Source organism: Vicugna pacos, chromosome 34 (assembly GCF_048564905.1).
Source record: "Vicugna pacos chromosome 34, VicPac4, whole genome shotgun sequence".
Classification (NCBI taxonomy): Eukaryota; Metazoa; Chordata; class Mammalia; order Artiodactyla; family Camelidae; genus Vicugna; species Vicugna pacos.
The window spans coordinates 9,390,660-9,417,523 of NC_133020.1; the positions used below are offsets into that span (position 1 = coordinate 9,390,660).

The 26,864-nt window shown below is 36.3% G+C and overlaps 1 protein-coding gene and 2 long non-coding RNA genes across 6 annotated transcripts in view; 2 read left to right on the top strand and 1 right to left on the bottom strand.

Annotated features, from left to right (window-relative positions):
* The window catches only part of SLCO1C1 (solute carrier organic anion transporter family member 1C1), a 46,059-nt gene extending 31,955 nt beyond the window's left edge, over window positions 1–14,104 (bottom strand). For all 3 annotated transcript variants that reach the window (XM_072954758.1, XM_006199916.4, XM_072954756.1), the window contains exons 1-3: window positions 13,976–14,104; window positions 12,683–12,824; window positions 3,255–3,387 (exon numbers count right to left, since the gene is read on the bottom strand). In XM_072954758.1, the coding sequence (XP_072810859.1) occupies window positions 3,255–3,387; window positions 12,683–12,824; window positions 13,976–14,104 (404 nt within the window). The remainder of the gene's footprint in view (window positions 1–3,254; window positions 3,388–12,682; window positions 12,825–13,975) is intronic.
* On the top strand, window positions 1,875–4,796 carry LOC140691349 (uncharacterized). The gene is made up of 2 exons (XR_012066976.1): window positions 1,875–2,196; window positions 4,633–4,796. It is a non-coding gene; the product is annotated as an uncharacterized lncRNA (long non-coding RNA).
* The window catches only part of LOC140691348 (uncharacterized), a 38,443-nt gene continuing 23,258 nt past the window's right edge, over window positions 11,680–26,864 (top strand). The window contains exons 1-3 of one of the 2 annotated variants that reach the window (XR_012066971.1): window positions 11,680–11,766; window positions 13,102–13,177; window positions 14,214–14,272. This is a non-coding gene — a long non-coding RNA (uncharacterized lncRNA). The remainder of the gene's footprint in view (window positions 11,767–13,101; window positions 13,178–14,213; window positions 14,273–26,864) is intronic. The other variant, XR_012066970.1, reaches the window with a different exon arrangement.

Here is a 26,864-nt window from a genome sequence, read left to right on the forward strand (position 1 = left end):
AGACTGTAGCTGTGTTCTGGGTCTATTTAGGCTCTGTCGGATAAGGAGACAAGGAAGGGACTGAACAGGGGACCAGTGGTGGAAATGCTTTTAAATCAGGGATTTTCGTTCTGACCTAGCTTCCAACACAGAGTGATGCACTCTTGATTGTAATGCGTGAAGTTTATATCAGCCCCCTAAATAGTCTCTCTGCTTTTAAATTTGCCCCACCAGAGTTATTTTTCCAAGCAATAGTCAGTGTGTCCCTTTAAAAATCTGTCAGATCATGCCATTCTGCTCAAAATTCTCCTCTGGCTTCCCACGCCATTCTGAGAAGGAAAGGTCCTTGCCATTATTTGTGACCTTTCTACCGGAAGTGTGGTCTGCAGACCAGCAGCAGCAAACCCCACCCCAGAGCTACTGAATCAGAATCATGTACGTTGCCAGGAGCCTCAGGTGGTTCACACGTCCATCACGGTTTGAGAAACACCTTGACGTCTCCTCCTTACCCCGTCACACTCCTGCCACGCTCATCCATGCCTGGAGCTCACCCCGTGCCCACATCCCCCCTGCTGCAGGAACACTGCATTCACTGTCCATTTAGCCTAGAGTCTTCTTCCCGAGGCTGGATGGCTCTCCCCGCATCGCCTTCAGCCTTTCCCAAATGTCATCATCTCAGCGATCCACCCCCTGACAACCCTACTTTAAACTGTATCCCCCTCCCAACACACATATCCTGTTATGTGACTTCCCTGGGTTATTTTTCTCTGTAGCACTTCACACTGGATCTTGCATACTATAGCATTATTTATCTGTTTATTTATTGTGTATCTCCTCCTGATAGGATCCTTCCGAGCAGAGATTTTTGTCACTACTCCATCCCCATTACCTAGAACAATGATCCATAAATATTTACTAAATTTATAAGTCAGAGGAACTAACACACATAAAGCTGAACACAGTTTGTTGGGGGTAGGCCCTCAATAATTGATACCTATAAGTAATACTATGTTTTGCTGGACCTGAAGGGTATTTCTGCAGGTAGACAAAGTGTAGTCATCTTTGAGAGAACAGAAATTACGTTTTGGACAAGTATCCAGTTAGTGACTAATGCTGTGAAAGGTTAAAAAGAAGTTATTTTTTAATTTTATTTTTAAAATACTTGTCTATGTATTTGCACATGAATTTTTATTGATAATTTTGTCTTATTACAGAGAACTCATAGGCTTTTAGTTACGTTTTCTGAGTATGAAGCTGGGCAGTATCCTCAGTAGATAGCAAACTTCATGAGGGCAAGTATTATGTGTGCGTATTTTTGTTTTATTTCGTTTTGGGTTTTCCCCATTACGTGGCACAGTACCAAGCAAATGGCAGACACTGAATAATAAATGAACAAATATGTCTTTCAACATATAAAATGTGGTCAGTAAGAATCTGTCTTTGTTTGACATCCTTTGTCAGCACTAGCCTGGCTGGCTTCTCTTAGATATAATTCTCCTTCTGATTTTCTTGTATTAGTCTGTTTGTCATTAACTTAAAATAAGACTATTATTAATCTGGATGCAACATCTTTAAGACAACTTATTTCTGGTCTCTGGTTAAAACCAGGTGGCTTATTTATCTGAGGAGGATGTGATAACAATACACAACAAGAAAAACACAGCTACTAGTTAGGTCAGGAAATTTGGTCACCATTTTAGCTGTGTCACATCATTTAGTATTTGCAACAGCATTACAAGCTAGGTATTCTTTTCAATGTCTATAATACCTATTTTAAGATGCATAAACTGAGGCCTAGGAAGGTTAGGTACCATGGTCAAGGTCACATAGAAGAGCCACCCCAGAATGAGTTGGGTCAGTGGTCAAGGATTTATCTATCCTCTGTAACTACTTTCAAATTTTTAAATTTTTTTAGTAGTGGAACCTTTTTCCCCCTCTGAGTAAACTGTTGCATGGGGGCTCAGTGATTGGAACAGAAAACACAGCCATGGGTCAGGGAGGGGTTAGGTGGACTGGAGACCCATTTCCTCAGCCTTCTCCTTTGCCTCCTCCTTGCCCACTGGCCCCATATACACCTTTGTAGAACCTCAATGATCAAGAAAACTTCTGCCCCATGGAAAGGAGGCCAGATGGATGTCTAAAGAGCATGCAGAAGTCCTGAAGCTACAGATCCCTCTCCAAGTGAAGACAAAGGAGCCAGAGAAACCATCCAAACAGGTAGGAGAGGCCCTACACAGAGGATTCTGTGATCTTTATAGATTGGACACAGAAGTCAAAATCAGGCTATTTTTATATAAGTAACCTGGGAATCCAAAAGGAAGTTTGGACCCGATCATTTCTAAGTCTCTCCAGCTCTAAAATGTCATGATATGGTGGTCTAGAGTGGGCAATCATCCAAGTATTTCTTGCCATATAATTTTCTAAAATACTCTCTTGCTTCAAAATCTCATGGTAGTCACTTCACTCAGTGGGCAATAAGTAATCACAGAGAAGAGAGGCAACGTTAATATGTACAAAGAACTCAAAGTACTTGTTTTAGGATTCCGGTTCTGTGATTACAGAACACCTAAACTTGAGAAGGTCACCAGACTCTCTAAGTCATTGTCCTTAGCTCTAAAATATAAAAGATAAACTATGCTTTCCTCAATTACAGGTTTTTGTAAAGGTGAAATGACATGACAAATATGGAAGCCTTTGGAATGACTAAACTTGTATGCAAGTACTAACAGAATTACTATCAAAAGTAAACTCCAGGGTTAAGGAATACAAATGCTCATCTTCTATGGAGAAAATTCTATGAGAAAATATTTGGACATTGAATAATTACTTCAGTTGGTTAAATGTCCCTCAGTCAGAGATCTGCTAGTCAGTTATACCATGGTCCTGCATATTGTCTGTGGCATTCATTCATTACCCATTGGACACTCGTTCGACATTTACCACACAATATATTGTTTTCTTTTTACTTATATACTTTGCCTCCCAGCTAAATGAAAACATTTGAATGAAGACACGTTAGTGAACATTTCTGTTTAATTTTGTTGACATCAATACATAGTAGTATATCAAAAAAGTATTTTATAGATTATGAAATTGTAAGTAAAATTGTAAGCATTTTGAAATTTTGCCCAAAGTGGATGGAAAAAAAAGTAAGATACAAATTGCCATGGTTTAAGCAAGGAGTTATTTTCTTAACTGTAAATAATAATTGTAATCATCAAAAGGAAGACATGCAGTTGGTTAAAGCAAGAAAAAGATGTTTGCTTTAGACTTACCTCTCCATGAAGAACTGAGGCATTGCAATGAGCAGTGTTCCAACTCCCATGATCAGGCATCCTGCTCCAATTATTTTTGGCCTGTGAAGTTTGGCTCCAAAGTAGCTAACAAATGTAATAACTAAGAGATTCCCTTTGGGGAAAAGAATAAAATATTCATACATTAGAGAACTTAGAAATAAGTCATCAGAGTAACTAAATGAACAAATGCCTGTAAGAAGGTCTGGCAACATTCTGTTTTTGACTAAGCCGTCTCCAACATCTTCCACATCATTTGTCTTTCTTTCCTTTAATCTGAGATGTCTGTTGAAACTATCTTTAGCTTCGTTACTTCAATCATCTCATTCCTTTATCAAAATATTTTCATAACCAACACTTCTACCTTATTTTCATCCACCTTAATTATCTGTCCTTTTAAAGTGGTTTATCAGTAAATCAAGTAATAGAGTCTTTCTTTAGTTGCTCTCTTAAATTTTCCCTGGTGATTTTGAAGTGAACTTTATTACTGTTTCTTCACTTGTTAACGTTTTCTATTAAAACTTCTACTAGTTTCCCATTTGCTCTTGACATACATTATATACTCTTGCTTTAGCTGATATTCCTGAAAGAAAAAATAAAATGAACATGTTTTATTCAAATTATGAAAAACATGTTTATATGCTTTTTACAAAAATATGACTCAAAATAGAAATAAAAATTATTCCACGTAACTTCAGAAATATATCAGTTTTATATAACCCTCAATGTATGCCTCTATTTTATAAAATAGAAAATCTGTATAAAATATAACCATCTCTTTTTTAAAAAAATAAAGAATTTTTTTCTGAAGGTGGAACTTAGGTCCTCCAACTATCTCTAGTGAAGGAAGGATGTGATAAATTTTAGCTGATGGTGATGATAACTGATTAAACATGCTTTAGGAAGGATGTTCTTATGTTTTGCTGTGCACAAAAATTGCTGGAAAGGGATGGTGAGGGAAATAGAAATATTAAAAATGCAGAATCTTGGCAGCTCCTAACAGTTTCTGATTCCATGGTTGGGGAGGTGCATGGGGAGCAGGCCAAGAAATCTGCATTTTTAATACCAGCTTAAATATGCTGATGGAGATGGTTCCTGGAACATGCTTTGATAAACACTGTTTCGGGTCTTAGATTTAAAAGGGCTTTAAAGTTTTAGATATTTGCATTTGGAATATTTAGTTTTTAAGAACTGCAGTGCTAGGTGGAGTAAAACCTAGCACTTCTCCAGCAATTGATTGTGATGGCTGTTGGGTGGCCTTGCTTTGAAGTTCTCGATGTTTCCAATTTTCCAGAAAGAGTGTGTTTCCTTACCTCTGTAAGCAATCATCTAATTTACTACTGTTTGTTCACACTGCCAGCTTTCGTCAAGTGCAAAAAGAACAGCCTGGAGGACAATCATGACAGTGAGAAAAGTAGCTTGCTCCAGGCTACAGTGGCTCCAGGCTCTGTGGCTCCAGGCTGTGTGGCTCCAGGAAGAATAAAACTTTTTTCAGTTTTCAGATTAAACAAAGACCTAACTGAGTATGCGATTCCTCATTTGACATTTAAGTATTTAGTAGAAGAAATTCTGTATCATATCATATTGATAATTATGTCTATAGTTTTGCTGATCTGTCACAGTAAATCAACCAAACTAAAGTGAAAGCTGACTTTCAATTCATAGGTAATGTGTCCTTCCCCCGCCCCACTGCACCATCACCTTCCCTCCCCAACTCCTGGGCCACCAACACCTCACAGCAAAGAACTCACGTTTACAGACTAATTCTGTGTTACATTAGTGGGTTTGCCAAACAGTACATGATACCGTTTTAGTGTCAGTGATATCTACACAAGTTTTTGCTTCCTTTGCTTAGTATCCTTTCTTCTGAATTCTCAGAAGATATACCTAGAAAATAAGTGGTGATGAGTAATGTAAAAAACCAAATTGGGCATTAAAATTCTTTCACATCTACTGTCACTAATTTCTGGAAAAGACAATAGGTCCAGAGAGTTTTACAAATACGTTTTATCAAATTTTCAAGTAATAGATTTTTCCTCTCTCTTTTTCTCTCTCTCTCCCCAAACACCCACCCCCACCCCAGTACTTCACGTAATGGAAAAGAAAGCTACACAGCTCTTGCTATAAGAGTAATATGCCCTTGAAACCAGGCTAGACAAGGACAATGAAAGGAAAGATCAAATGCAGTTCATTCTAGAAGTGCAAAGCTACTACCAAAAAAATCTATTAATTAAACCTCTGTATTAAATAATGGAATGAGAAGAATTCCACGGTTGTCTTAAGAGATGTGGTAAAAGCATTCAATATAATTAACCACTCATTTGTGATAAGAAAAAAAAATCTGAAAAAAATCAGCTTTTAAAGTGTTTTCTATCAAAACCATACAGCACGCATATTGTTTAGTGGTGAAGTTTTAAAAGTATTTTCATTAAGGTCAGAAGTGAGAGGAGGATGTCCTCTGACAGAGGCCAAGAACAAGAAATAACAAATCTAAGAATTGAAGAGAACTGTACGAAATTGTCTTCTGTATCAGACAATATGATTGTTCGTAAAACTCTACAGCATCTAAAAACGATTAATTAAAATTAACATAAGTTCACTAGATTGCTGCATACATATTTATACTGTTTCAGTGTTCCAGGAATTAATAAAAGGAAATGTAATTAAAAAGTTCTTTTCAAAATAGCAATATAACTTTATATACGTAGGAATACATCTAACAAAAGATTAGTAGTTTATTTATAGTTCATAAATATAATATTGAAAGCTATAAAAAAGGGCTGAATAAATGGAGAGATATACCATATTTATGGATGGAAAGACTCACTAATGTAAAATGTCAGTCATCTGGTTTGATATATAAATTCTATGCAATTTCAATCAAGCCAAAATAGGGTATTTCAGGGAACTTATCCAAGTATAGCCAAAAAAAAAAAAAAAATTGATGGAAAAGTAGATTTTCCTACCTAATAGCAGAGCTAATTATAAAACTATAATCAAGAAGACAGTCTTCACAACATTGTAAAATGATTATAAATCAATAAAAAATGTAAAAAAAAATAAATAAAAATAAATAAATAAGAAAATGCCTCACACTAAAAAAAAAAAAAAATTGATGGAAAAGTAGATTTTCCTACCTAATAGCAGAGCTAATTATAAAACTATAATCAAGAAGACAGTCTTCACAACATTGTAAAATGATTATAAATCAATAAAAAATGTTAAAAAATGTAAAAAAAAAAAAGAAGACAGTCTTGTATTGAGTTATGGATAAACAGACTTATAGAAAAGATTTGCACTTAAATGGTAGATAATATATGATAAAGAATGTATTGCAAATAATTGAGTTAAGTATATATTCAATTAGTGGTGATTGGACAATTAGTTACAATAACATAAAGAGATTGCTACCTGACTTTATATAAAAAATTTATTCTGAGGATGTACCTTTCTGGTCCCGCATGTAAGAAGCAGGAAGTAGCCACTCCATCCCAACACCAAGTAAAAAGCCAAAAAATCAGCAACTCTTCTTAGATCTGTCAGAGAGGGGGTCATAGGGCAAATGCTGGCCCCAAAGTTGGAGAGACCAATAAGCAAATGCAGAGAATTGTGGCCCGCTGAAGCTGAAGTCCACAAGAACAAATCTCCTTAGGAACAAGTGCTAAGGAAAGAGAACCCTGAACTATAACTGACAAGTCGCTGGAGGCTCAGCATGGACAATCTGAGTGATAAAAAGCTCCAGGAGGACCTAGTGTTTGAAGGTCCCCACACTTTTGTGAGTTTTATTTCAAAAGCTCAACTAGGTTCTCAGTGAATATTGGAGAGTAAAACTTTTTGGCTTCCTGCATGAAGAGGGGAAAGAGAACCATTTTGAAATATGCCAAGCGCTCTGTTTTTCTTAAGAAAGCCTGACTTCAGGGGAAACCAGTTAATCAGAGTCTCACCTGCTGGGGCATGATCAGAGCCTGACTGACCTGGGGGAAGGGAAGTACCCAACCCTAGCCGGCTCTAGCCCTCCTGTCCCACTGATGGAGGTCAGGGGGACTGAGAAGCAGGTCTGAAGTTTACAGTCCAGAGGCACAGGCTCACTAAGAACCCCAGAGCCACAGGGCTATAGGATGCTTCCTTTTTCTCATACTTCACCATCACATTCCTAAAGGCCTATTTATAGCAGTTTCTTTTACCCATTACATCCTTCCTGGCTATGAAGAAAAAAAAATTACATATTAAAAGTAGAAAGAAAAATATTTTTTAGAGACAGGGAAAGCATCAGAACCAGACATGGCAGAGATGTTGAAGTCCTCAGACTGAGAATTTAAGACAAGTATGATAAAGATGCCAAGAGCTCTAATGGATAAAGTAAACGGCATGCAAGAACACATGGGCAATGTAATCAGAGAGATGGAAATTCTGAGAACTGAAAAAAAGTGCTAGAGATCAAAAACACTGTAACAGAAATAAAGAACGCCTTTGATGGCCTTACTAGGAGGCTAGACACAGCTGAGGAAACAGTCTCTGAGCTTGAGGGTGCAGAAGCAGAAAACTCCAAAACTGAGAAGCAAAGGGGAAAAAGACTGTAAAAAACAGAACAGAATATCCAAGGACTGTGGAACTACAAACGGTGTGATGTACAGGTAATGGGAATTGAAAGAGAAGAAAGAAGGGAATATTTAAAACAATAGTGACTGAGAATTTCTACCAAATTAATGTCAGACATGAAACCACAGATCCAGGAAGCTAAGAGAACAATGCGCATGAGATATGCCAAAAAATCTAAACTAGACATGTTATTTTCAAACTATAGAAAATCAAAGATAAGGAGAAGTTTCCTCAGAAAAGACAAGGAAAAATCCCACCTTACCTATAGAAGACAGAAATAAAAATTACGTCTGACTTCTTCTCAGAAACCGTGCAAACAAGGAACGAGTGTAGAGAAGTGTTTAAAGTGTTGAGAGAAAAACTCCACCAACCTGTAGTTCTGTACGCTGTGAAGTCATTCTTCAAAAGTAAAGAAGAAATACTTTCTCAGAAAAACAAATATTGAAATGTGTGTCTAGTAAACCTGCCTCTCATGAAATGTTAAAAGAAGTTCTTAAGAGAAAGGAAAGATGATTAAGTTTGGAAACTTAGATGTACATAAAGAAAGGGTGAGCATCAGAGAAGAAACAAGTGGAGGTAAATGAAAAACTTTTATTTTTATTAATTGATCTGGCAGATAACGGTTTGTCCAAAAATAATAATATCAACAATTTATTCAGTAATGTATTCTTATGCATGATGTAAGTATGCTTACGTATAAGTGAAATTAAATGAATGATACAAAGGATAGGAGGGAGGAAATAAATTATTTTGTTATTCTAAGGTACTTGCACGACCCATGTAGTGGTATAGTTATTTAAAAGTGGACTTGGATTAGTTGTAAATATATATTGCAAACTCTACAGCAACCAAAAAAGCAGGTGAGATAAAGAAGTGTAACTGATTTGCTAATAAAGGGCAGAAGATAAAATATTATCAATGGTTAATAAAAACCAGAAAAGGCAGAATAAGAGTGGAAGACAAATAGAGGAACAAAGAGCAAGAGCAACAGATAGAAAATAGTAACAAATATGGTAGACATTAATCTGTATCAGTAATCACTTTGAACATCAACGGTCTGTATGCACCAATTAAAGACAGAGATTGTCAGAATGGGTCAAGATTTTGTCTACAAGAAACTCACTTTACATATAAAGACACCTACAGATTAAAAGTAAATGGATGGAGAAAGATACGGCATGCTACCAGGAATCAAAAGAAAGCAGGAGTAGTATATTAAATTCAGACAGAGCAGGAGTTCAGACCAAGGAACGTTATCAGGGCCGTTACATAATGATACAGGAGTCACTTCTCCAAGAAGACGTAACAATCCCTAATGTGCATATGCTAGTAACAGAGTATCAAAATACGTGAGGCAAGACTGGTAGAACTTCAAGGAGAAATATGAGAGTCAACTGTTACAGTTGGAGGCTTCAACACCCCTCTATCAGAAATGGAAAGATTTAGCAGAAAGAAAATCGAAAAAGATAAACTCAACACCACCAATCAACTGGCAATATGTAGATAGTAGATATCTACAGACTACTTCATCAATAATAGCAGAATATACAACATGAAACATTCACCAAGAGAGACCACGTTTTGAACCACAAAATACACTGTAACAATCATGCTCCTTGGTTTTAACCCAAAAGAGCTGAAAATCTATGTCCCCACAAAAATCTGCACCCACAGATGTTTATAGCAGCTTTATTTGTAATTGCCAAAAAGCTTGGAAGCGATCAAGAAGTCCTTCAGTAGATGAACAGATAAATAAACTAAGGTTTCCATCCAGAAAATGGATTATTATTCAGCGCCAAAAAGAAATGAGTTAATCTAGTCATGAAAGGACATGAAGGAACCTTAAATGCTTATTGCCATGTGAAAGAATCCAATCTGAAAAAGCTACATACTGTATGATTCTGCGTATATATCATTCTAAAATAGGTAAAACTGCAGAGGCAGCAAAAAGATCAGTGGTTGCCGGGGGTAGAGGGGAGTGGTGGGTGAACAGACAGAGCACAGAGGATTTTTAGGGCATTGAAAGTACTCTATATGATACTTTAATAGTGGATACATGTCATTATACATTTGTTCAATCCCAGAAAATATACACCACCAAGAATGAACCCTAAGTGAACTCTGGATGATACTGAGGTGTTATTGTAGGTCATTAATTATAATGAATGTACCACTCTGGGCAGGGTGTATATGGGAAATCTCTGTACCTTCCACTCAATTTTGCTGTGAACTGCCTTAAAAAACAAAGTATGCCTAAAAACATCTACATCAAGTTGACTAAATACTAAAATGTAAAAAGTGAAAGTTTTAAAATATTTAGAAGAAAACGCATAAAAAAATACTTGAAACAAAGAGTTAATATCTGGAAATGTTAAGGACTCGATATAGAAAACATTTTCTTGGCTACTCTCTGACTTTGTTGGAGAAAGAGTCCTTGTTATGAAAAAATTCTTTACTTGGGAAGAAACTGACTGTCCAGTATGTGGATGTTAGATGATCATGTCAATTGATGTCAAAAGATAAATGAAATTGTTCTGTTAAAAAAGAAGAAGAAGAATTTAAAGTGAGTGAGAGAGGGTAGAAATGAGTACAGAATCCTGGAAGAAAGGAATGTGGAGAGAGACAAAAGGAGTAAATTAAGATTACAGCCAGGAAACCCACTTTTCTGGAAAACTATTAATTAGAGCGACCTGTGATATTTGGGATAAAGTCTCGCAATGGAAGGAAGGGGGCTTTTATTTCATCTAATCCAGTAAACAATTTCTATCCTTAGAATGGTCTGGAAGAATTACTGTGAATTTGGACTCGGGTCCTTTGTCACATCCTGTGAAACATCAGTACGCTTTATCAAACATAGATTCTCTCCATTTGTCCATTAGGATCTGGGAATCCAACGAAAAGTTTGGACCAGATTCTAAGTCTTTTCAGCTCTGACAAGTTTTTACACAGTAATCTAGAGCAAGCAATAATCAAAGAAGACTTCATATGTAATTTTCTATCTGCTCATTTCTTCTTTTTTCTGTAAATCTGATCCTTTTGATTTGCACCAGCTGCCTCTTCCTACTTGCTGCTTCTCCTGATGCAGTGTTACCCTTACCTTGACTCTCCGTGGCCTTTCATTAATTTGGAATTCAGTTTTTAGGTAGGGCAGGCATCAAGGAATAAATCAACTGTCCAGTCCTATCTAAGGAGTTTACACAAGGGAGTGATATGATCAAATTTTTCAGAAACTTGTTACACAAGGTGCAGCCTATTGACTAATAGCATTAACATCAGGTGGTACTTGTTAGATACACAGACTCTTAACCTCCCTTCCTACAGAATCAGTCTACGCATTTTATTTTAACAGAATTATCCAGTCATTTGTGTGAACATTCATGTTTGGCTAGCATTGAACCAAGAAATCTTTCTGGTAGGATGATGAAAGATGGATTTGGGAAGCAAAAGTCTGAAGGCAAAAGTTGACCTATTCACTCTTTTCATTCTGTCATATTTAGAGTAAGAACTGAAATATACAGTGTGAACTTGCAGGATCGGGCCACCCCAGATGGCTGTTCTCCTGCTCTCTGTACGTCCCCTACTAGACCAGTCCCTGAGTCACCTACACTCTGCTCACAGGACTGCCATCCTACGTATTTGCCCCCACCCCCACTAGCGATTGCTCTAACTTTAGACCAGAACTTCTCCACTCTAGGATAGGATAGCTTATCAAAGAGTCGGTGAGGGGCGTGCCCCTCTATTGGTTTCCCTGGTAACCAGTGAGCCAACCTGAAGTCAATTGCCCCTATAAGTGGTGACCTCCCCCTCCCACCCCGGAAGTGAAAGCCGCTGCCATGGCTGGTCTGCTGCCTGCCCTGCAGGGTGGTGTGTCGTCCCCGGACCCTGCTTCAGACATGTAAGAGTCCCTTCTATCCACTAAACCACTGATGTCTCTGTTGCTGACTCCGGACTCTTCTCTTTGCTCTTGAAGCTGGGCAAGTACAGGGCTTGCAGGCGGGCAGAGTGCAGCCCAATAGAACTTAAAAAGTAATTATTGAAAAATGTTCCTTCCCGCTTCTGAAAATTCAAGTGAAGCTGCACCTGCAGCCGTCAGAGATTTTACTGTAGCATATATTTGAGTCCCAACAGGCAGTAAGGGTCACAGGGGCTACTCATTTTGTTTACTTCAACAAAAAATCAAAGCCTCTTAGTTTATAGTTCAAGAAGCTGACTAAGTGGGATTACAGTCTTTAAACAGTGTCTAAAGTCACTTAGTCTTTTCAAGTTCTTGGAGGACACGTATAGTCAATGGCTAACCAAAGACACGGGAGAGCAGAATATTTTTTGCCTGCTTTGCTCTAGCGTTCTTCTTAATCGAATCCCTTTCTTTTCTTTCCAGGCTACTGGGCAGAAAAAAAAACCCTTTTATGGTTTACCTTCTTCTTAAATCATTACAATACAGTATTGTAGGGCTCATTTGGATTTTTCCGAACTTTGAATCACAGGGCTTCCAGGATATATAATTCTTCCTACATTCTTTTAACTCAAAATACCAGCAGCATCTTTCCATCTCTCCCAGAAAATTCCCTTAAATGCTGATTAGAAACTGAATTGTGTGAGTCATGTAATAGTGAACACCTGGGGCAGGATATTAATTGCTGTTTGCTTGGAGAAAACAAATTGCCTTTACTGTAGCATAAGGTCATGGCAAATTCTGCCCAAATCAGATTTTTACAATTAGGGTCTGATTCTAGCAGACAGCAGAAGGCAGTGAAGTTGTCATGCCTAGAAACCTTGTACTTAAGTGAAGTCAGGGCATCTGCAATACCTACCAATTTCAAAACTACCATCAATAACTCCCACCAGTGAAGAAGGGATATCAAACCTTCTCTCTATCTGCGTGATGGTGCTCTTCAGATAGCCTTCTGCCAGGGCTTTGGCAAAGTACACGAAAGACAAGGCGCCCAAGAACACCTGATAAAACACGAAAAGCAAACTTAGTCTTTCTTACTCCAGCCTGACACATGACTGGAAGTTTACTAAACAAAGAGGCAAAAAACGCAAACCAGGAACCATGTAGCAAGCTCGTTATCGCTGAAGATTTCACTCAAGCAGAGTAATAGGCTTCCTGCCACCTCAAGCTCGTGTGGAGTTCTAACAATTCAGATTCTCCTGGAAATGACAGGTTTTTATTCATAATGTATGTTGAATTCCTTTTTTTTTTCTTACTTTCTCCCTTCTTCCCCCAAAGGATATTCAGAGTTGTCTTAGCTTCAAAAAGAAGATTCGTTGCAGGTGAAGCAAAGAGAGGAAGAAGCCATTGAAAGGTAAGACAATTTAACAAAAACCATAAGCCACACACTTAATGCCTTATCCCAAATCTAGAACTCATGATTGTGTATTTCACAGAGATGGTGCATGTTTCAGCAGGGAACATAATAGCCTGAAAAAGCAGAACTACTGTTCTTCGTGTTTAAATTCATATTCAAGTTAAATTCATACTCAAATTCTTATTCAATGAAAAAAATAAACTTTTGGTATCTGGCTTACATATTTTGCTAGACCTGGGTCTGTGATGGCATATTCATTAGACAGATTAGCATTTACATGAAAAAACATATGTATATATATTTGTTGAGTGAAATGTTTGATACAAAGAAAGAACAAGAACTTGGAGTCACATGGAGCCCCATTTAAAAGGCAACCTCATTCCTTACCGTCTGGCCAGGAAAGTCAGATTTTTCATTTTTACAATGGGAATAATATGTATGTTTCCTTGATTAAATGTTGTAACGGCATAGCATAATGTCTGGTACCTGGTAGATATTTAATAAATACTAGTTTCTTCTACCTCTCTCCTTTCTGTTCAGGAGGGGCATTCAAATCAGCCAGGAAAGTAATATTTAGTAATTTAACCTACATGGTCAAAGACTGCTTTTCACTGCCCAGCAAGGTGTGGTTTTCATAAATTCCATCTAAGATCACTTTAAAAAAAAAAATTCTCACTTCTAGCTACAACGTATAGAAATTATCTGGATTGAGAGCCAAGAGCATGAACTGCACTGAATTCTCTGGTGCTTTTCAGTTAACCACTTGTGGTTGTTTAGCATTTAATTGTCTGTTACCTTTAGTTCACCGCAGCAGGGCTGTTTCTCCTCTGAGGAGGGGTGTTCTGTTTTAAAGGAAGGCCTCTCAACAGGTTGCACTGAGTTTTTGCTGAATAACTGGGTATTTTCTTTGGATGAAGTGTCCATTATGAAAACCTTCCTTGACTCTGATCTGTCAAAGCTGATTTTTAAAAGAAAAAACAAAAAATTTAATTCTAATCCACATAGTTTATTAAATGAAGTTTTTATTTCACAGTGTTATCACAATTCTGTAGACATCATAACTTGACGTTGAAGCTACCTGATTTTATCACAGTAAGTTGGCAAAGTTTTTCAATTAAAATCAACCAGGATATTTGATTAAGTAATCCTGCCATTGGGATTCTGTAGCCAGCATTCTTTCTCAATCCGTCCAGTTTAAGCCTCATTATGGCAAAGAATAAATTTAGGTGTTGCCTTTGGAATAAATAACAAGGAAGAATTTTGCTAACTTTGTGGTCTTGCCAGCTTAAACTAGCAGCAAACAGGAAAGGAGGATGAGGAATTCAGCCATTTGAACATTGATTCATTAGCATCAAGACTTTCAAGCCTTTAAATGTATCATCTTAGCAGAATGGATAGAAAAGATTGATGCCCCTGGTCGATGCTTGTAGCACGCTGTGATTCCTATAGGTCTGCAGCACCCAAAGTAAGGCTTAAGATGGGGTGGGGGGCCAATTTGTGTATCATTTTAGTTTGGCACTTAAGGAAGCAGCATGATTTGTGCCTGAGGTATAAATTTAATTCAGGCAAAAGTAGTCTTTGGTCTGCCTTTAAAAGTAAGAATGATGGCCTCCCTGCTGGTGTCTAATTTCCCATCCTCCTGGGCAGATTCACATAGTCTGAATCTATTTTCCCCTTTGTTCACATCAATATTTACATATCCTGTGCCCTCTCTTCTTCAGGATTCCATATAGCTCAGTGCCTGCCTGATTAAGTCTTCTAAGTGATGAATTTAAAAATGACTTCTGGATCACTGTGATGTTTGTCAGATGATGCATTTGTACATTAATAGAGATCTTCTGTATTCTCGTCACACTAACTGAAAGAATAAAGTTAGGAGTAACAATTTAATGTATGGTGGTAGAAATTTAGGGTTATTCTCTCTATGTATATACTAACTTGACTTAATGTAATGCTTGTTCTGTGTTGATGAAACCTTGTCTTTCATAGTTTGATTTCATAGATAATATCTCAAGCTGAAATATCAAGAAATAGCAGGATACACGATTTATTTTGAAAGATGGAGTTAAATATCAGAAGAAAGACCTAAAGGATTTAAAATTGGAGGGGATTCCTCCAGGGATTGGGAAATGGGTTGACAAAGGTAGGGCAAGGACATTTTTTTAAATTTATTATTAGACTTTTAGATTATTTAATTTCATAAACATGCATAAGTTTAACTTAAAAGGGGACAAAGGAAAGTGAGGAAAACAGAAAAGAATTTTAAAGCCAAAAAACTAAACAAAGAGCAGAGAATTCTAAACAAGAGCAAAAGCCAAAGACACAAGAATATATTAGCTCTAAACACAAGTGTTTAGAACAATCCAAAATAAAAATAATCCAAAATAGATAGGAATAACTTTAAAGTCTTGACAAAATGGATAATTTTCTAGCAAATATAAATTACCTGTATTGATGCAAACCAGGAGAGAAAAATAGCCCAGGAAGACATTAACAAAAATACTCTAAAACTATCCCCTAAACAAAAATACTAAGGGTAGATGATGTAATACCCTTCAAGGAAAAACAGCAGATGATGGAAACAGATGTTAATGGTCTCCATTCATTTGACAAAGGCAGGATTATTTTGGTAATAAAATCTCATTAAGTTAGCCCAAAAAAGGAAACTTCAGAGCCAACCTAGAGATGCTAAAATCCTAAATAAAATACTAGCAGATACAAATCAATTAAAATTCTATTATTAAGATTTTTTAATGAAACAATTGATTAATATTAGGAACTTTATTCACCTAAATCATCACATTAAAAATTCAAAATGCTATATATATCAAAACATTGTATACCTTAAATATTTTATTTTCAATTATATCTCAATAAAGCTAGAAAAAAATTCAAAATGAAAAATATGAAAATCTCAATAGATGCAAGACATCAGGTGATAAAATTCAACATCTAATCATGATTTAAAAAAAAATTCTAAGAAACTGAAGACATAGACATTCTTCTTTACCATCTAATACCAACTTCATATGTCTATCAAATCGCTAAAACTAGTTTTCCAGAGCAACGTTTTGCCAGAACAATGAATGAGTGCTTGGGGAGCACTGGGTTAAATAGATTTCTTTACTGCAAAACTATTGAGTACCTTTAATTAAACTCTTGGAGAGATGCATTACTTAGTTGAAAAAAAAGAAAATCAAAACAACAAAATGACCTAAGTGTCCAACCAATTATGGTATACTCACACAATGAAGTCTTTTGAAATCACTAGAAATTAGTGTAAAGAAGTAAATATAGTCATGTAGAACTATTTTTTATTACCTTGTTGATTTGAACAATAAATACTGCAAAACAACATATGTAACGCTTATGAAAGAAACACACATATATTCACAGGTGTATATACATAGAAACAAAGGTTCATAAAGTTTATAAAGAAAAGGTCAACATTTGGTGACATTGCAGATGATTTTTTTAAAATGTTTTGTGTGTCCCTATTTTCTAATTTTTTTTGTAATGAACATACATTTCTTATATGAAAATTATTTTGAATATTAAACATATAGAAATATCACCAAGCAAGAAGTATATGCCGGAAAGATTTTAAAATGCAAAATGAATAATGTCAAATTTACAGTGTGAAACACAATCCTCTTCCACAAATTAAACTATGGAATTCAAACAGGCCTACTGTTTTAGGGGTTCAGGTATATTATTTCTGGTCAATCATAATTTTAAAGCTGGTGACCAGCAAATAAATTGTTTAATAATAAAATATACTACCACTTATACTAAATGCATCTTTAAAAGATTCAAGGGATTACATCTAGAATGCTAATGCTAAAAAGGAAAAAAATGTTGAAAAAAACGTTAAAAACTTGAGACACCAAAATACACTGTCTTATATTTAAAGACATTAACACCAAAATCACTCTAACCAGAATCAGAAGCGATAACAGAAACAAGAGAACTGTAGTCATTCTGGCTGATGCTGTGTTGAGCCAAAATAACATCTAGCTTAAAATATTGACATTGCATAGTTTGAAACTACAATTTCACCTTGATGGCTAGTTTGCATAACCTCAAGTATCGTCTGTTTTAAGGAGGCTATGTTTGCAAGCATTGAAAAGAAGGGGAGAGGTGAGTGGAGAGAGAGGGCATGCATGCGGGCTCTTTCCCTCTTGCGCTCTCCCCATTAGCAATTGCAGAATTAAAGTAAAAACACAGTTATTTAGCAGGATTTGCATTTGGCAAATCCTTATTTGTTCTGCTACAGACTTCCGCAAAGTTTTCATCCAACACCCTGAGTTGGAGTGTAATTTACCCTGGAGGCCAAAGGAAAATGAGCCAAGTTCTTCATTCAGTATTTTTTTTTTTTAATGGCATTTTCTGTTCACATGGGTCAGAGAAGCAATCCTCCGGTCTTTCAAGAGGGCAGGTACACACACTAGGAAGGGAGTATCTGGATCACGCAGGTATACTGACCTCCGTGCCCTGATCCCGTGACACACTCCATCCAGCAGTCAGCCTCCGCAGACCCCACAAAGTCACAAAGGCAGCCACTGCCATCACTTTCTTTTCTGAGTCATCTCGCAAGAGGATAACCTCTGCGTGAGCTTGTCTCCTGGACACCAGCATCCCTCCCTTCAGGAGGGAAGATAACCTCATGGTATGTTCTAAGGAAGAGGGGTTCCCTTCACTACAAGGAATTGTTTGTGTCAGATGAAGATTTAATAAGGACTGTTTATGTGCCAGGTATTTAATAAACTTTTTGCTAATCCTTGAAACAACTCAACAAAGTTAACAGTATAATTCCCATTTTATAGAAAAAAAAATATGACTCAAGAGCAGTTAAGTGACCTGTCAAAAACAACCCGACTAACGAGCATCAGAGTCAAGATTTGAATGCAGATCTGAGTTTGTCTGACTTCTTGAACCGATATCCTCTCCCACTTCCACCAACCTAACAAGGGCCCCTACACGTTTCAGAAGTGTTGTGGATAAGACACGTGTCATGCAGAACATGAGAGTTTTTGTTAACCTCTCTCCTGTGAGAATCTGATGTGATCATAATAAAATATGGAAGCAGAGAACCAGATCTTACCTGGAGGTGAAGGTCAGACAGGCAGTTCCTCTCAACGTGCCCAGCAAGAGGCTGGACCACGCTCCGCAGACGGAAAGAGAAAGCAGGTGGAGTCTCCAGCAGCTCTGAGCAGTTTTGCCAGGTGGGGAGAGCCTGGATGGACACAGACAGAGCAGATTAGGGGAAAGAAAAGATGAAGGGCATGGTCTCACCCCTGGCCAAACCCTTTTCTTTTCTCTTTCCTCCTGGCCTCTTTTCTCTGGCAGTCTGCAGGGAACAGGCCACGCTGGCAAAGCCACTGACGTGCATCTCAGCTCCCAGGGCACAGAAAGAGCTGAAGCCTTTGAGCCATTTCTTTGCAATTTGCTGCGAGTTTAAGGCCACACGTGATAAAGCTTTCTTTATGGAGAGAGTGAAAAAAGAAAAGACCACTTGTGATCTTACTTGCTGATTCCCAGAAAACACAACTCTGCAGGGGGCAGAGGGTAAGGGAACAGAGCAGGAGGAGGGACGGAAGTCTATAACAAAGATCTCTCCTCCTCCTTCCAAGAACATTTTAAGCCAGCCGCTCCTTGAGGACATCACTGGAATTCTTCTTTAAAAAAAAACGGGGGCGGGGGGGTGCTCATAGGCTAATGCTCTGTATGGTTTCTTCTCCCGTTGGGATTCTTTCTAGAATCTGCAGGGACCACGTGTTGGGTCAGGACCAAGGCTTTGTAGAGTTCTTTCCAGAAAGTGTTAATTGTCAGAGATATGGTCAGTTGCTCACAACCACAGTTACTATGAATCTTCAAAGTAGAAAAAAAGGAAAACATTGAATTTTGGGCGTTCAGTTGTTTATTCGATCTAAATTCCAAGAAAAGAGAACTCCTTGCACTGAGAAATTTTACAATTCTAATAAACTCTTTTTTCAAGAGTACCATTTTAGAGGAATTTGAGCAGTATCAGCTTGCATGTGGTTTATGTTAATAAATGAATTTGCTACTGGAATTATCTCAGATCCACCTTTTTGGAAAAAAAAATTGTTGTGATGCTAACTTGGTCACTTTACTGAGCCTCAACTTCTTCCCCTGTAAAGCAAACTTTTTACTTTAAAATAAAGAGATTTACAGAGTGGTTTTAAGGATTAAATTATATCATGCATTCAAAAATATTCCACATATGTTTGCTTATATGTGGAATCTTAAAAAAGAGACACAAATGAACTTATCTACAAAATAAAAACAGACTCACAGACATACAGAACAAACTTATGGTTACCAGCAGGGGAAGAGGGTGGGAAGGGGTAAATTGGGAACCCCAAAATTGTACCTCTTGGGGAATGATGGAAATTTTAGCTATCTTGATTGTGGTGGTGGTCATGGGTGTACACATCTATCAAAGTGCATCAAATTGTACATCTGAAATATATGTAGTTTACTGTACAGGAACCATCCACAATGAAGGTGTTAAAAAATAAAAAAAAATGCATTGCAAATAACAAAGCACTAAATGACTAAAAGTTATCATGACATAAATAATTGCAGTTCACACAATGGTCAGGATCATTAATTAATAGTCGGTTGTTGTTATAAAACATTTTACAACAAAAGAAAAAAGAAAGATAAATAATAAATCTTATAATGAAGCAATGGTATATCTAGATTCTAAAAGACCAGACACTTGATTTTGGCAATCAGCCCACTTTGCCATCAGAAATAGTGAGCAAATGTCATAACACGTCCTACACTTTTCAGTGTGTTGGACAGGTGACCACTGGGACAGTAAAGGGGAGATACTATTTACCAGACAAAAAGCACAAAAGACCTACTTTTCCTCACCATGAGGTGCAGTTCTCCCCCCGAGGGTGTAATTTGGTCTAGTCCCAATGTTCTCAAATTAACTAACATGATTCCTTTTCTGACCTCTTCAGTCCACAGTTCATGTGTCTATTTTGAATGCGTATCAGACTTACTTAAATGACACCCAGAGTTTCTCATAGACGGCCTTGCATCGGATTGCATCCTGCTTTCACACTCTAGACCAGGGTTCAGCAAACTTCCTGTACAGGGTCAGATGATAAATATTTTAGGTTTTGCAGGCCATGCAATCTCTGTCACCATCACTCAACTCTGCCACTGTGGTGTGAAGTCAACCATCAGTGAGTTAATCATGAATGAATCCGTTTCCTCAGGTTTTGTAATAAAGTACCACAACCTGGGTGGCTTCAAACAATGGAACTTTATTAATTATCCCAGTTCTGGTGGCTGAAGTCCAAAGTCAAGGTGTGAACAGAGCCAGGCTCCCTCTGGAACCTGCAGGGGAAAATCCCTCCTTGCCTCCCCTGCCTTCTGGGATTTGCTGACAGTTGCTGGGATTCCTTGGCTTACGGGTTCATCACTTCAGCCTCCACCTCCATTGTCACACAGTCATCTTCTCCTGGTGTCTCTCTCTCTTCTGTCCTGAAAGGACACCAGTCATACTGAATTAGGATCTACGCTAAGGGCATCATCTTAGCTTCATTATATCTTTAAAGACTAGTTCCAAATAAGGTCATGTCCATTGATTGAAGGGGTTAATATTTCAATACATCTTTTTGAGGGGACACAATTTGACCCATAGCACTCATATTCTCATTTCTTTCCTTTTCTGAATTAATGCAATCATTTTATTTATTTGTGTTGAAGTATAGTTGGTATACAGTATTGTGTTTATATCAAGTGGACAGCAAAGTGACTCAGTTATACATATATGTATGTTTATATCCATATTCTTTTTTTAAATTCTTTTCCATTATATTTTATTCAAGACATTGAATATAGTTCTCTGTGCGATACAGTAAATCCTTGTGGTTTATATTGTATATGGTAATGTGCATTTGTTAAACCTATACTCCCAATTTATTCCCCCCACCTTTCCCTTTGGTAACCATAAGTTTGTTTTCTATGTCTGAATTAGTTTGTTTTGTAAATAAGTTCACTTGTACTAATTTTTAGATTCCACACGTAAGTCATATATAATATTAGACTTTCTCTGACTTACTTCTCTTAGTATAATAATCTCTAGATTCATCCATACTGCTGCAAATGACATTATTTTTCTTTTTTATGGCTGAGTAATAGTCCATTATATATATATATATATATATATATAGATACACGTATACTACTTCTATATACATTCATTTGTTGATGGACATTTAACATTGTTCTGTGTCCTGGCTGTTGTCAGTAGTGCCGCTATGAACATTGGGGTGTGTGTATCTTTCAGAATTTGAGCTTTTGTCTTTTCCAAATATAGGCCCAGGAGTGGGATTGCTGGATGATATGGTAATTCTATTTTTAGATTAATTTAATCACTATCATTTTATAATTACTCCTGAACCACCTCAATTCCATCTAGTTAATCTGTCAATTTGTTGTTCTCCCATAGGAAACTGTATTTGGGTAAAATCCAGCTTCCTGTCTACTCTGTTTGCATCTACAATGTTTTAAATAGTTGAAGAAAAACTCATTCACATGCCATCATGTCTTATTTTAAATTTATGACCACTGATCTCACTGGGCCTCAGGGGCATTGTTGTAACTTATTTGTTTAATTAATCAAGCAATTAATTTATTGAAGTCTAGTCGATTTGAAATATTATATTAGTTTCATGAGTACAACATAGTGATTTACTATTTTTATAGATTATACTCCACTACAAGTTACTACAGAGAATGGCTATGATTCCCTGTAATATGCAGTATCTTCTTGTTGTTTATCTACTTTATACATGATAGTTGTATCTCTTAATCACACACTTAAAGTGGCCCTTCCTCCTTCCCTCTCTCCACTGGTAACCACCACTGGTAGTTTGATAGGAATTGCACTAAATCTTTATATTGTGTTGAGTACTATGGCCATTTTAACAATATTGATTCTTCCAATCCAAGAACGCAGTATATCTTTCCACCTGTTGTGTCATCTTCAATTTCTTTCACTAGCATCTTATAGCTCTCAAAGGACAGGACTTTTGTCTCCTTAGGTAGGGTTAGTCCTAGGTATTTTATTTTTTTGATGTGATGGTAAATGGTATTGCTTCTTTAATGACTCTGATAGTTCATTGTTAGTGTATAGACATGTGACATATTTCTCTGTTTTAATTCTGTATCCTGCAACTTTATGGAATTCATTGATGAGCTCTAGTAGTTTTCAGATAGGGTCTTTAGGATTTTCTATGTGTACTATTGTATCATATACAAACAGTGACAGTTTTAATACTACTTTTTCAATTTGGATTTCTTTTATTTCTTTTTCTTCTCTGGTTGCTGTGGCTAGGACTTCCAAAACTATGTTGAATAAACATGGTGAAGGTGGGCATCCTTGTCTTGTTTCTTGTCTTGGAGGAAATGCTTTCAGCCTTTTACTGTTGCGTATCATGTTAGCTGTGAGTGTGTCACGTATGGCCTTTATTTTGTTGAGGTATGCTCCCTCTATGCCCACTTTCTGAAGAGTTTTTATCATAAGTGGATGTTGAATTTTGTCAAAAGCTTTTTCTGCATCTATTGAGATGATCCCTCATTTTATTCTTCTGTTTGTTGATGGGGTTTTTCACACTGATTGTTTTGCAGATATTGAAAAATCCTTGCCTCCCTGGAATAGATCCCACTTGATCTTGTTTACAAACTCTTTACTGTATTGGTGGAGTTGGTTTGCTAGTATTTTGTTGAGAATTTTTACAAATATGTCCATCAGTGATACTGGCCTGTAATTTTTGTGTGTGATATCTTTGTTTGGTTTTTGTTTCAGGGTGATGGTGACATCATAAAATGAGTTTGAAATTGTTCCTTCCCCTGTAATTTTTTGGAATAGTTTCAAAAGGATAAATGTTAACTCTTCTCTAAATGTTGGTAGAATTCACCTGTGAAGCCACCTGGTCCTGGATGTTTGTTGAGAGTTTTTAAATTACTGATTCAGTTTCACTACTGGCAGTTGGTCTGTTCTATTTCTTCCTGGTTCAGTCTTGGGAGATTGTACCTTTTTGAGAATTTGTCCATTGCTTCTAGGCTGTGCATTTGATTAGTGTAGTAACTTCCCCGTTTTTGTTTCTGATTTTTTGGTTTGGATCTTCTCCCGTTTTTCTCTTAATGAGTCTGGCTAAATTTTTATCCATTTTGTTTATCTTTTCAAAGAGCCAGCTTTTAGTTTCAGTGATCTTTTCTATTGTTTTTAAATTTCTGTTTCATTTATTTCTGCTCTGATTTTTATGATTTCTTTTCTCCTACTAACTTTGGGTTTTGCTCCTACTAACTCTGATTTTTATGATTTCTTTTCTTCTACTAACTTTGGGTTTGGGGTAAAGCAACTAGAGAAAAAATGGCTGCTGAATTTTGTCAACTCGTTTTTCCACATCTATTGAGATGATCATGTGATTTTTTAATTTTGAAAAGTTTTTTGTACAATTTTAAAAGGTTACTTTTTATTTACATTTTTAGAAAATAGTGGCCCCATGGTGTGTAGTACATTCTTGAGCTTGCCTTACACTCCATAGCTTGTGCTTCCCACTCTTCCAACATTATATCAGCCCTCCCCTCCTCCCCACTGGTAACTTCCTGAATGTTCTCAACATCTGTGAGTGTTTTTCTTTCTTCTTCTTTTTTAATATTTACTAGTTCCTTGTACTTTTTAGATTCTGCATATAAGGATATTCTACAGTATTTGACTTTATCTAGAATGACTTATTTCACTAGCACAATGCCCTCCAAGTCCATCCATGTTGCTGCAAATGGCAACATTTTGTTCTTTTTTGTGAGTGAGTATTATTCCATTGTACATATGTACTACATCTTCTTTACCTATTCATTTATTAATGGATACTTAGGTTGCTTCCTTATCTTGCCTATTGTAAATAATGCTGCTGTGAACATTGGGGTGCATTTTTCTTTTCAAATTAGTGTTTTTGTTCTTTTTGGATATTATCCAAAAGTGGAATTTCTTGGTCATATGGTAGTTCTAGTTTTAGTTTTTTGAGAAAACTCCATACCATTTTCCCGAGTGGCTGCACCAATTTACATGCCCACCGGTAGTGTACAAGGATTGGCTTTTCTTCACATCCTTGCCAACATTTGTGGACTTTTTGATGATAATCATTCTGACTAGTATCAGGAGATACCACAATTTTGTTTTGCATTTCTCTAATAAATAGTGATACTGATCACCTTTTCATGTGCCCCTTAGCCATCTGTTTGTCCTCCTTGGAAAAACTCTATTCAGGTCTTTTTTTTTTGATTGAATTTTTTTTCTGTTACTGAGTTGTTTATATATTTTTGACCTTTCCCCGTTGATTATATCATTTGTAAATATTTTCTCCTGTTCCACATGTTGTCTTTTCATTTTGTTTATCGTTTCCTTTGCTGAGTAAAAACCTTTCATTTTAATTAGATCCCATTTGCTTATTTTTATTTCCTTTAGGAGATAAATCCAAAGAAATAACACTGTGATCTATCTCAAACATTGTTTTGTGTATGTTTTTCTCTATGTGTTTTATAGTATCCAGTCTTACATTAAGGTCTTTAATCTTTTGAGTTTACTTTTCTATATGGTGTGATGAAATTTTCTAATATCATCATTTTACATGTAGTTGTCCAGTTTTCCTAGCACTTCTTATTGAAGAGACTGTTTTCTCTATTGTGTATTCTTGACTACTTTGTCATAGATCAATTGATCATAGGCATGTGGGTTTGTTTCTAGGCTCTGTATTCATTTCCATTTATATGTGTGTCTGTTTTGTGCTTATACCATACTCTTTCGATTACTGTATCTTTGTAGTATATTTTGAAATTAGGAAGTGTCATTCTTCTGCTGAAATCAGGAAGTGCTATTCTTGCTCTGTTCTTTTCTAGATTATTTTGGCTCTTGAGCCTTTTTGTGTTTCTATGCAATGTATAAAATTATTCTAGTTCTGTGAAAAAATGCTGTTTGTATAATCATAGTGTTTATATTGAATCTATAGATTTTTTGGGGGTAGTATAACTATTTTAACAATATTGACTCTTCCAATGAAAAATATGTTATATCTTTCTGTCATCTTTAATTTTTTCCTCAGTGCCTATTTTCAGAGTATAGGTATTTTTCTTCATTAGATAAGTTTATTCCTACATGTTTTATAATATATAAATGGAATTTTTTCCTCAATATCTTTTTTTTTATATTTTGTTGTTAGTGTATAGAAATGCATCAGATTTCTGTATACTTGTTTTGTATCCTGCAACTGTACTGAATTCATTGACAGCTCTAGTAGTTTTCTGGTGGCATTTTTAGAATTTTCTAAGTATAGTGTCATGTCATCTGCAAACAGTGACATATACTTCCTCCTTTCTGATTTGGATTCCTCCTATTTCTTTTTCTTCTATGATTGCCGTGGCTAGGACTTCCAAAACTATGTTGAATAAAGTGATTAAAGTGAGTATCTTGTTCCTGATCTCAGAGGAAATGCTTTCAGCTTTTCACCATTGCATATGTTAGCTTTGGGTTTGTCATATGTGGCCTTTATTATGTTAAGGTAGGCTTTCTCTTTGCTGGCTTTGTTTAGAGGTTTTACCATATATGAATGTTGAATTTAATATAAGCTTTCTCTGCATCTATTAAGATGATCATATTGTTTTTATTCTTCAGTTGTTAGTGTGTTGTATCACATTGTTTGATTGTGGATACTGAAAAATTCTTGCATCCCTGGGATAAATCCTCCCTGATCATGGTATATGATACTTTTAATGTATTATTGGCTCTATGTACTAGTAATTTGTTGAGGGGTTTTGTTTCTATGTTTATCAGTGATATGGCCTGTACTTTTCCTTACTTGTGATATCTTTGTCTGGTTTTGGTATCAGGATGATCCTGGCCTCATAGAATGAGTTCAGAAGTGTTTCTTCCTCTGCAGTTTTTTGGACTTGTTTGAGAAGGATAGATATTAACTATTCTGTAAATGTTTGTTGTAATTCACCTGTGAAGTGATCTGGTCCTGGATTTTTTGTTGTTGGGAGTTTTTGAATTATTGACTCAATTTCATTACTGGTAATTGGAATTCATATATTTTGTTTCTTCCTGGAAATCAATATTGTAAAATAACTTAAAGAAAAAAACTGCAAAAAACACAAATATGTGGAGGTGAAACAATATGCTACTAAACAGCCAATGGATCACTAAAGAAATTAAAGAGGAATCAAAATATACCTAGAGACAAGTGAAAATGAGAACACAATAGTCCAAAACCCATGGGACAGAGCAAAAGTATTTCTAAGAAGGAAGTTTATAGTGATAAAAGCTTACCTCAGGAAACAAGAAAAACCTCAAATAAACAACCTAACTTTACACTTAAAGAACCTACAGAAAGAATAAGAAACGAAATCCAAAGCTAGTTAAAGGCAAGAAATCATAAAGATTGTTTTTAGTCTCTATTTCATTTATTTCCAATGGAAAAGATCAGTGAAATTAAGAGCAGGTGCTTTTAAGTGAAAAAACTGATAAACTGTTAGCCAGACTCATCAAGAAGAAAAGAGAGGACGATCCAATCAATAAAATCAGAAATGAAAAAAAAGTTACAACTGACAGAACAGAAACACAAAGGATCATATGAGTACC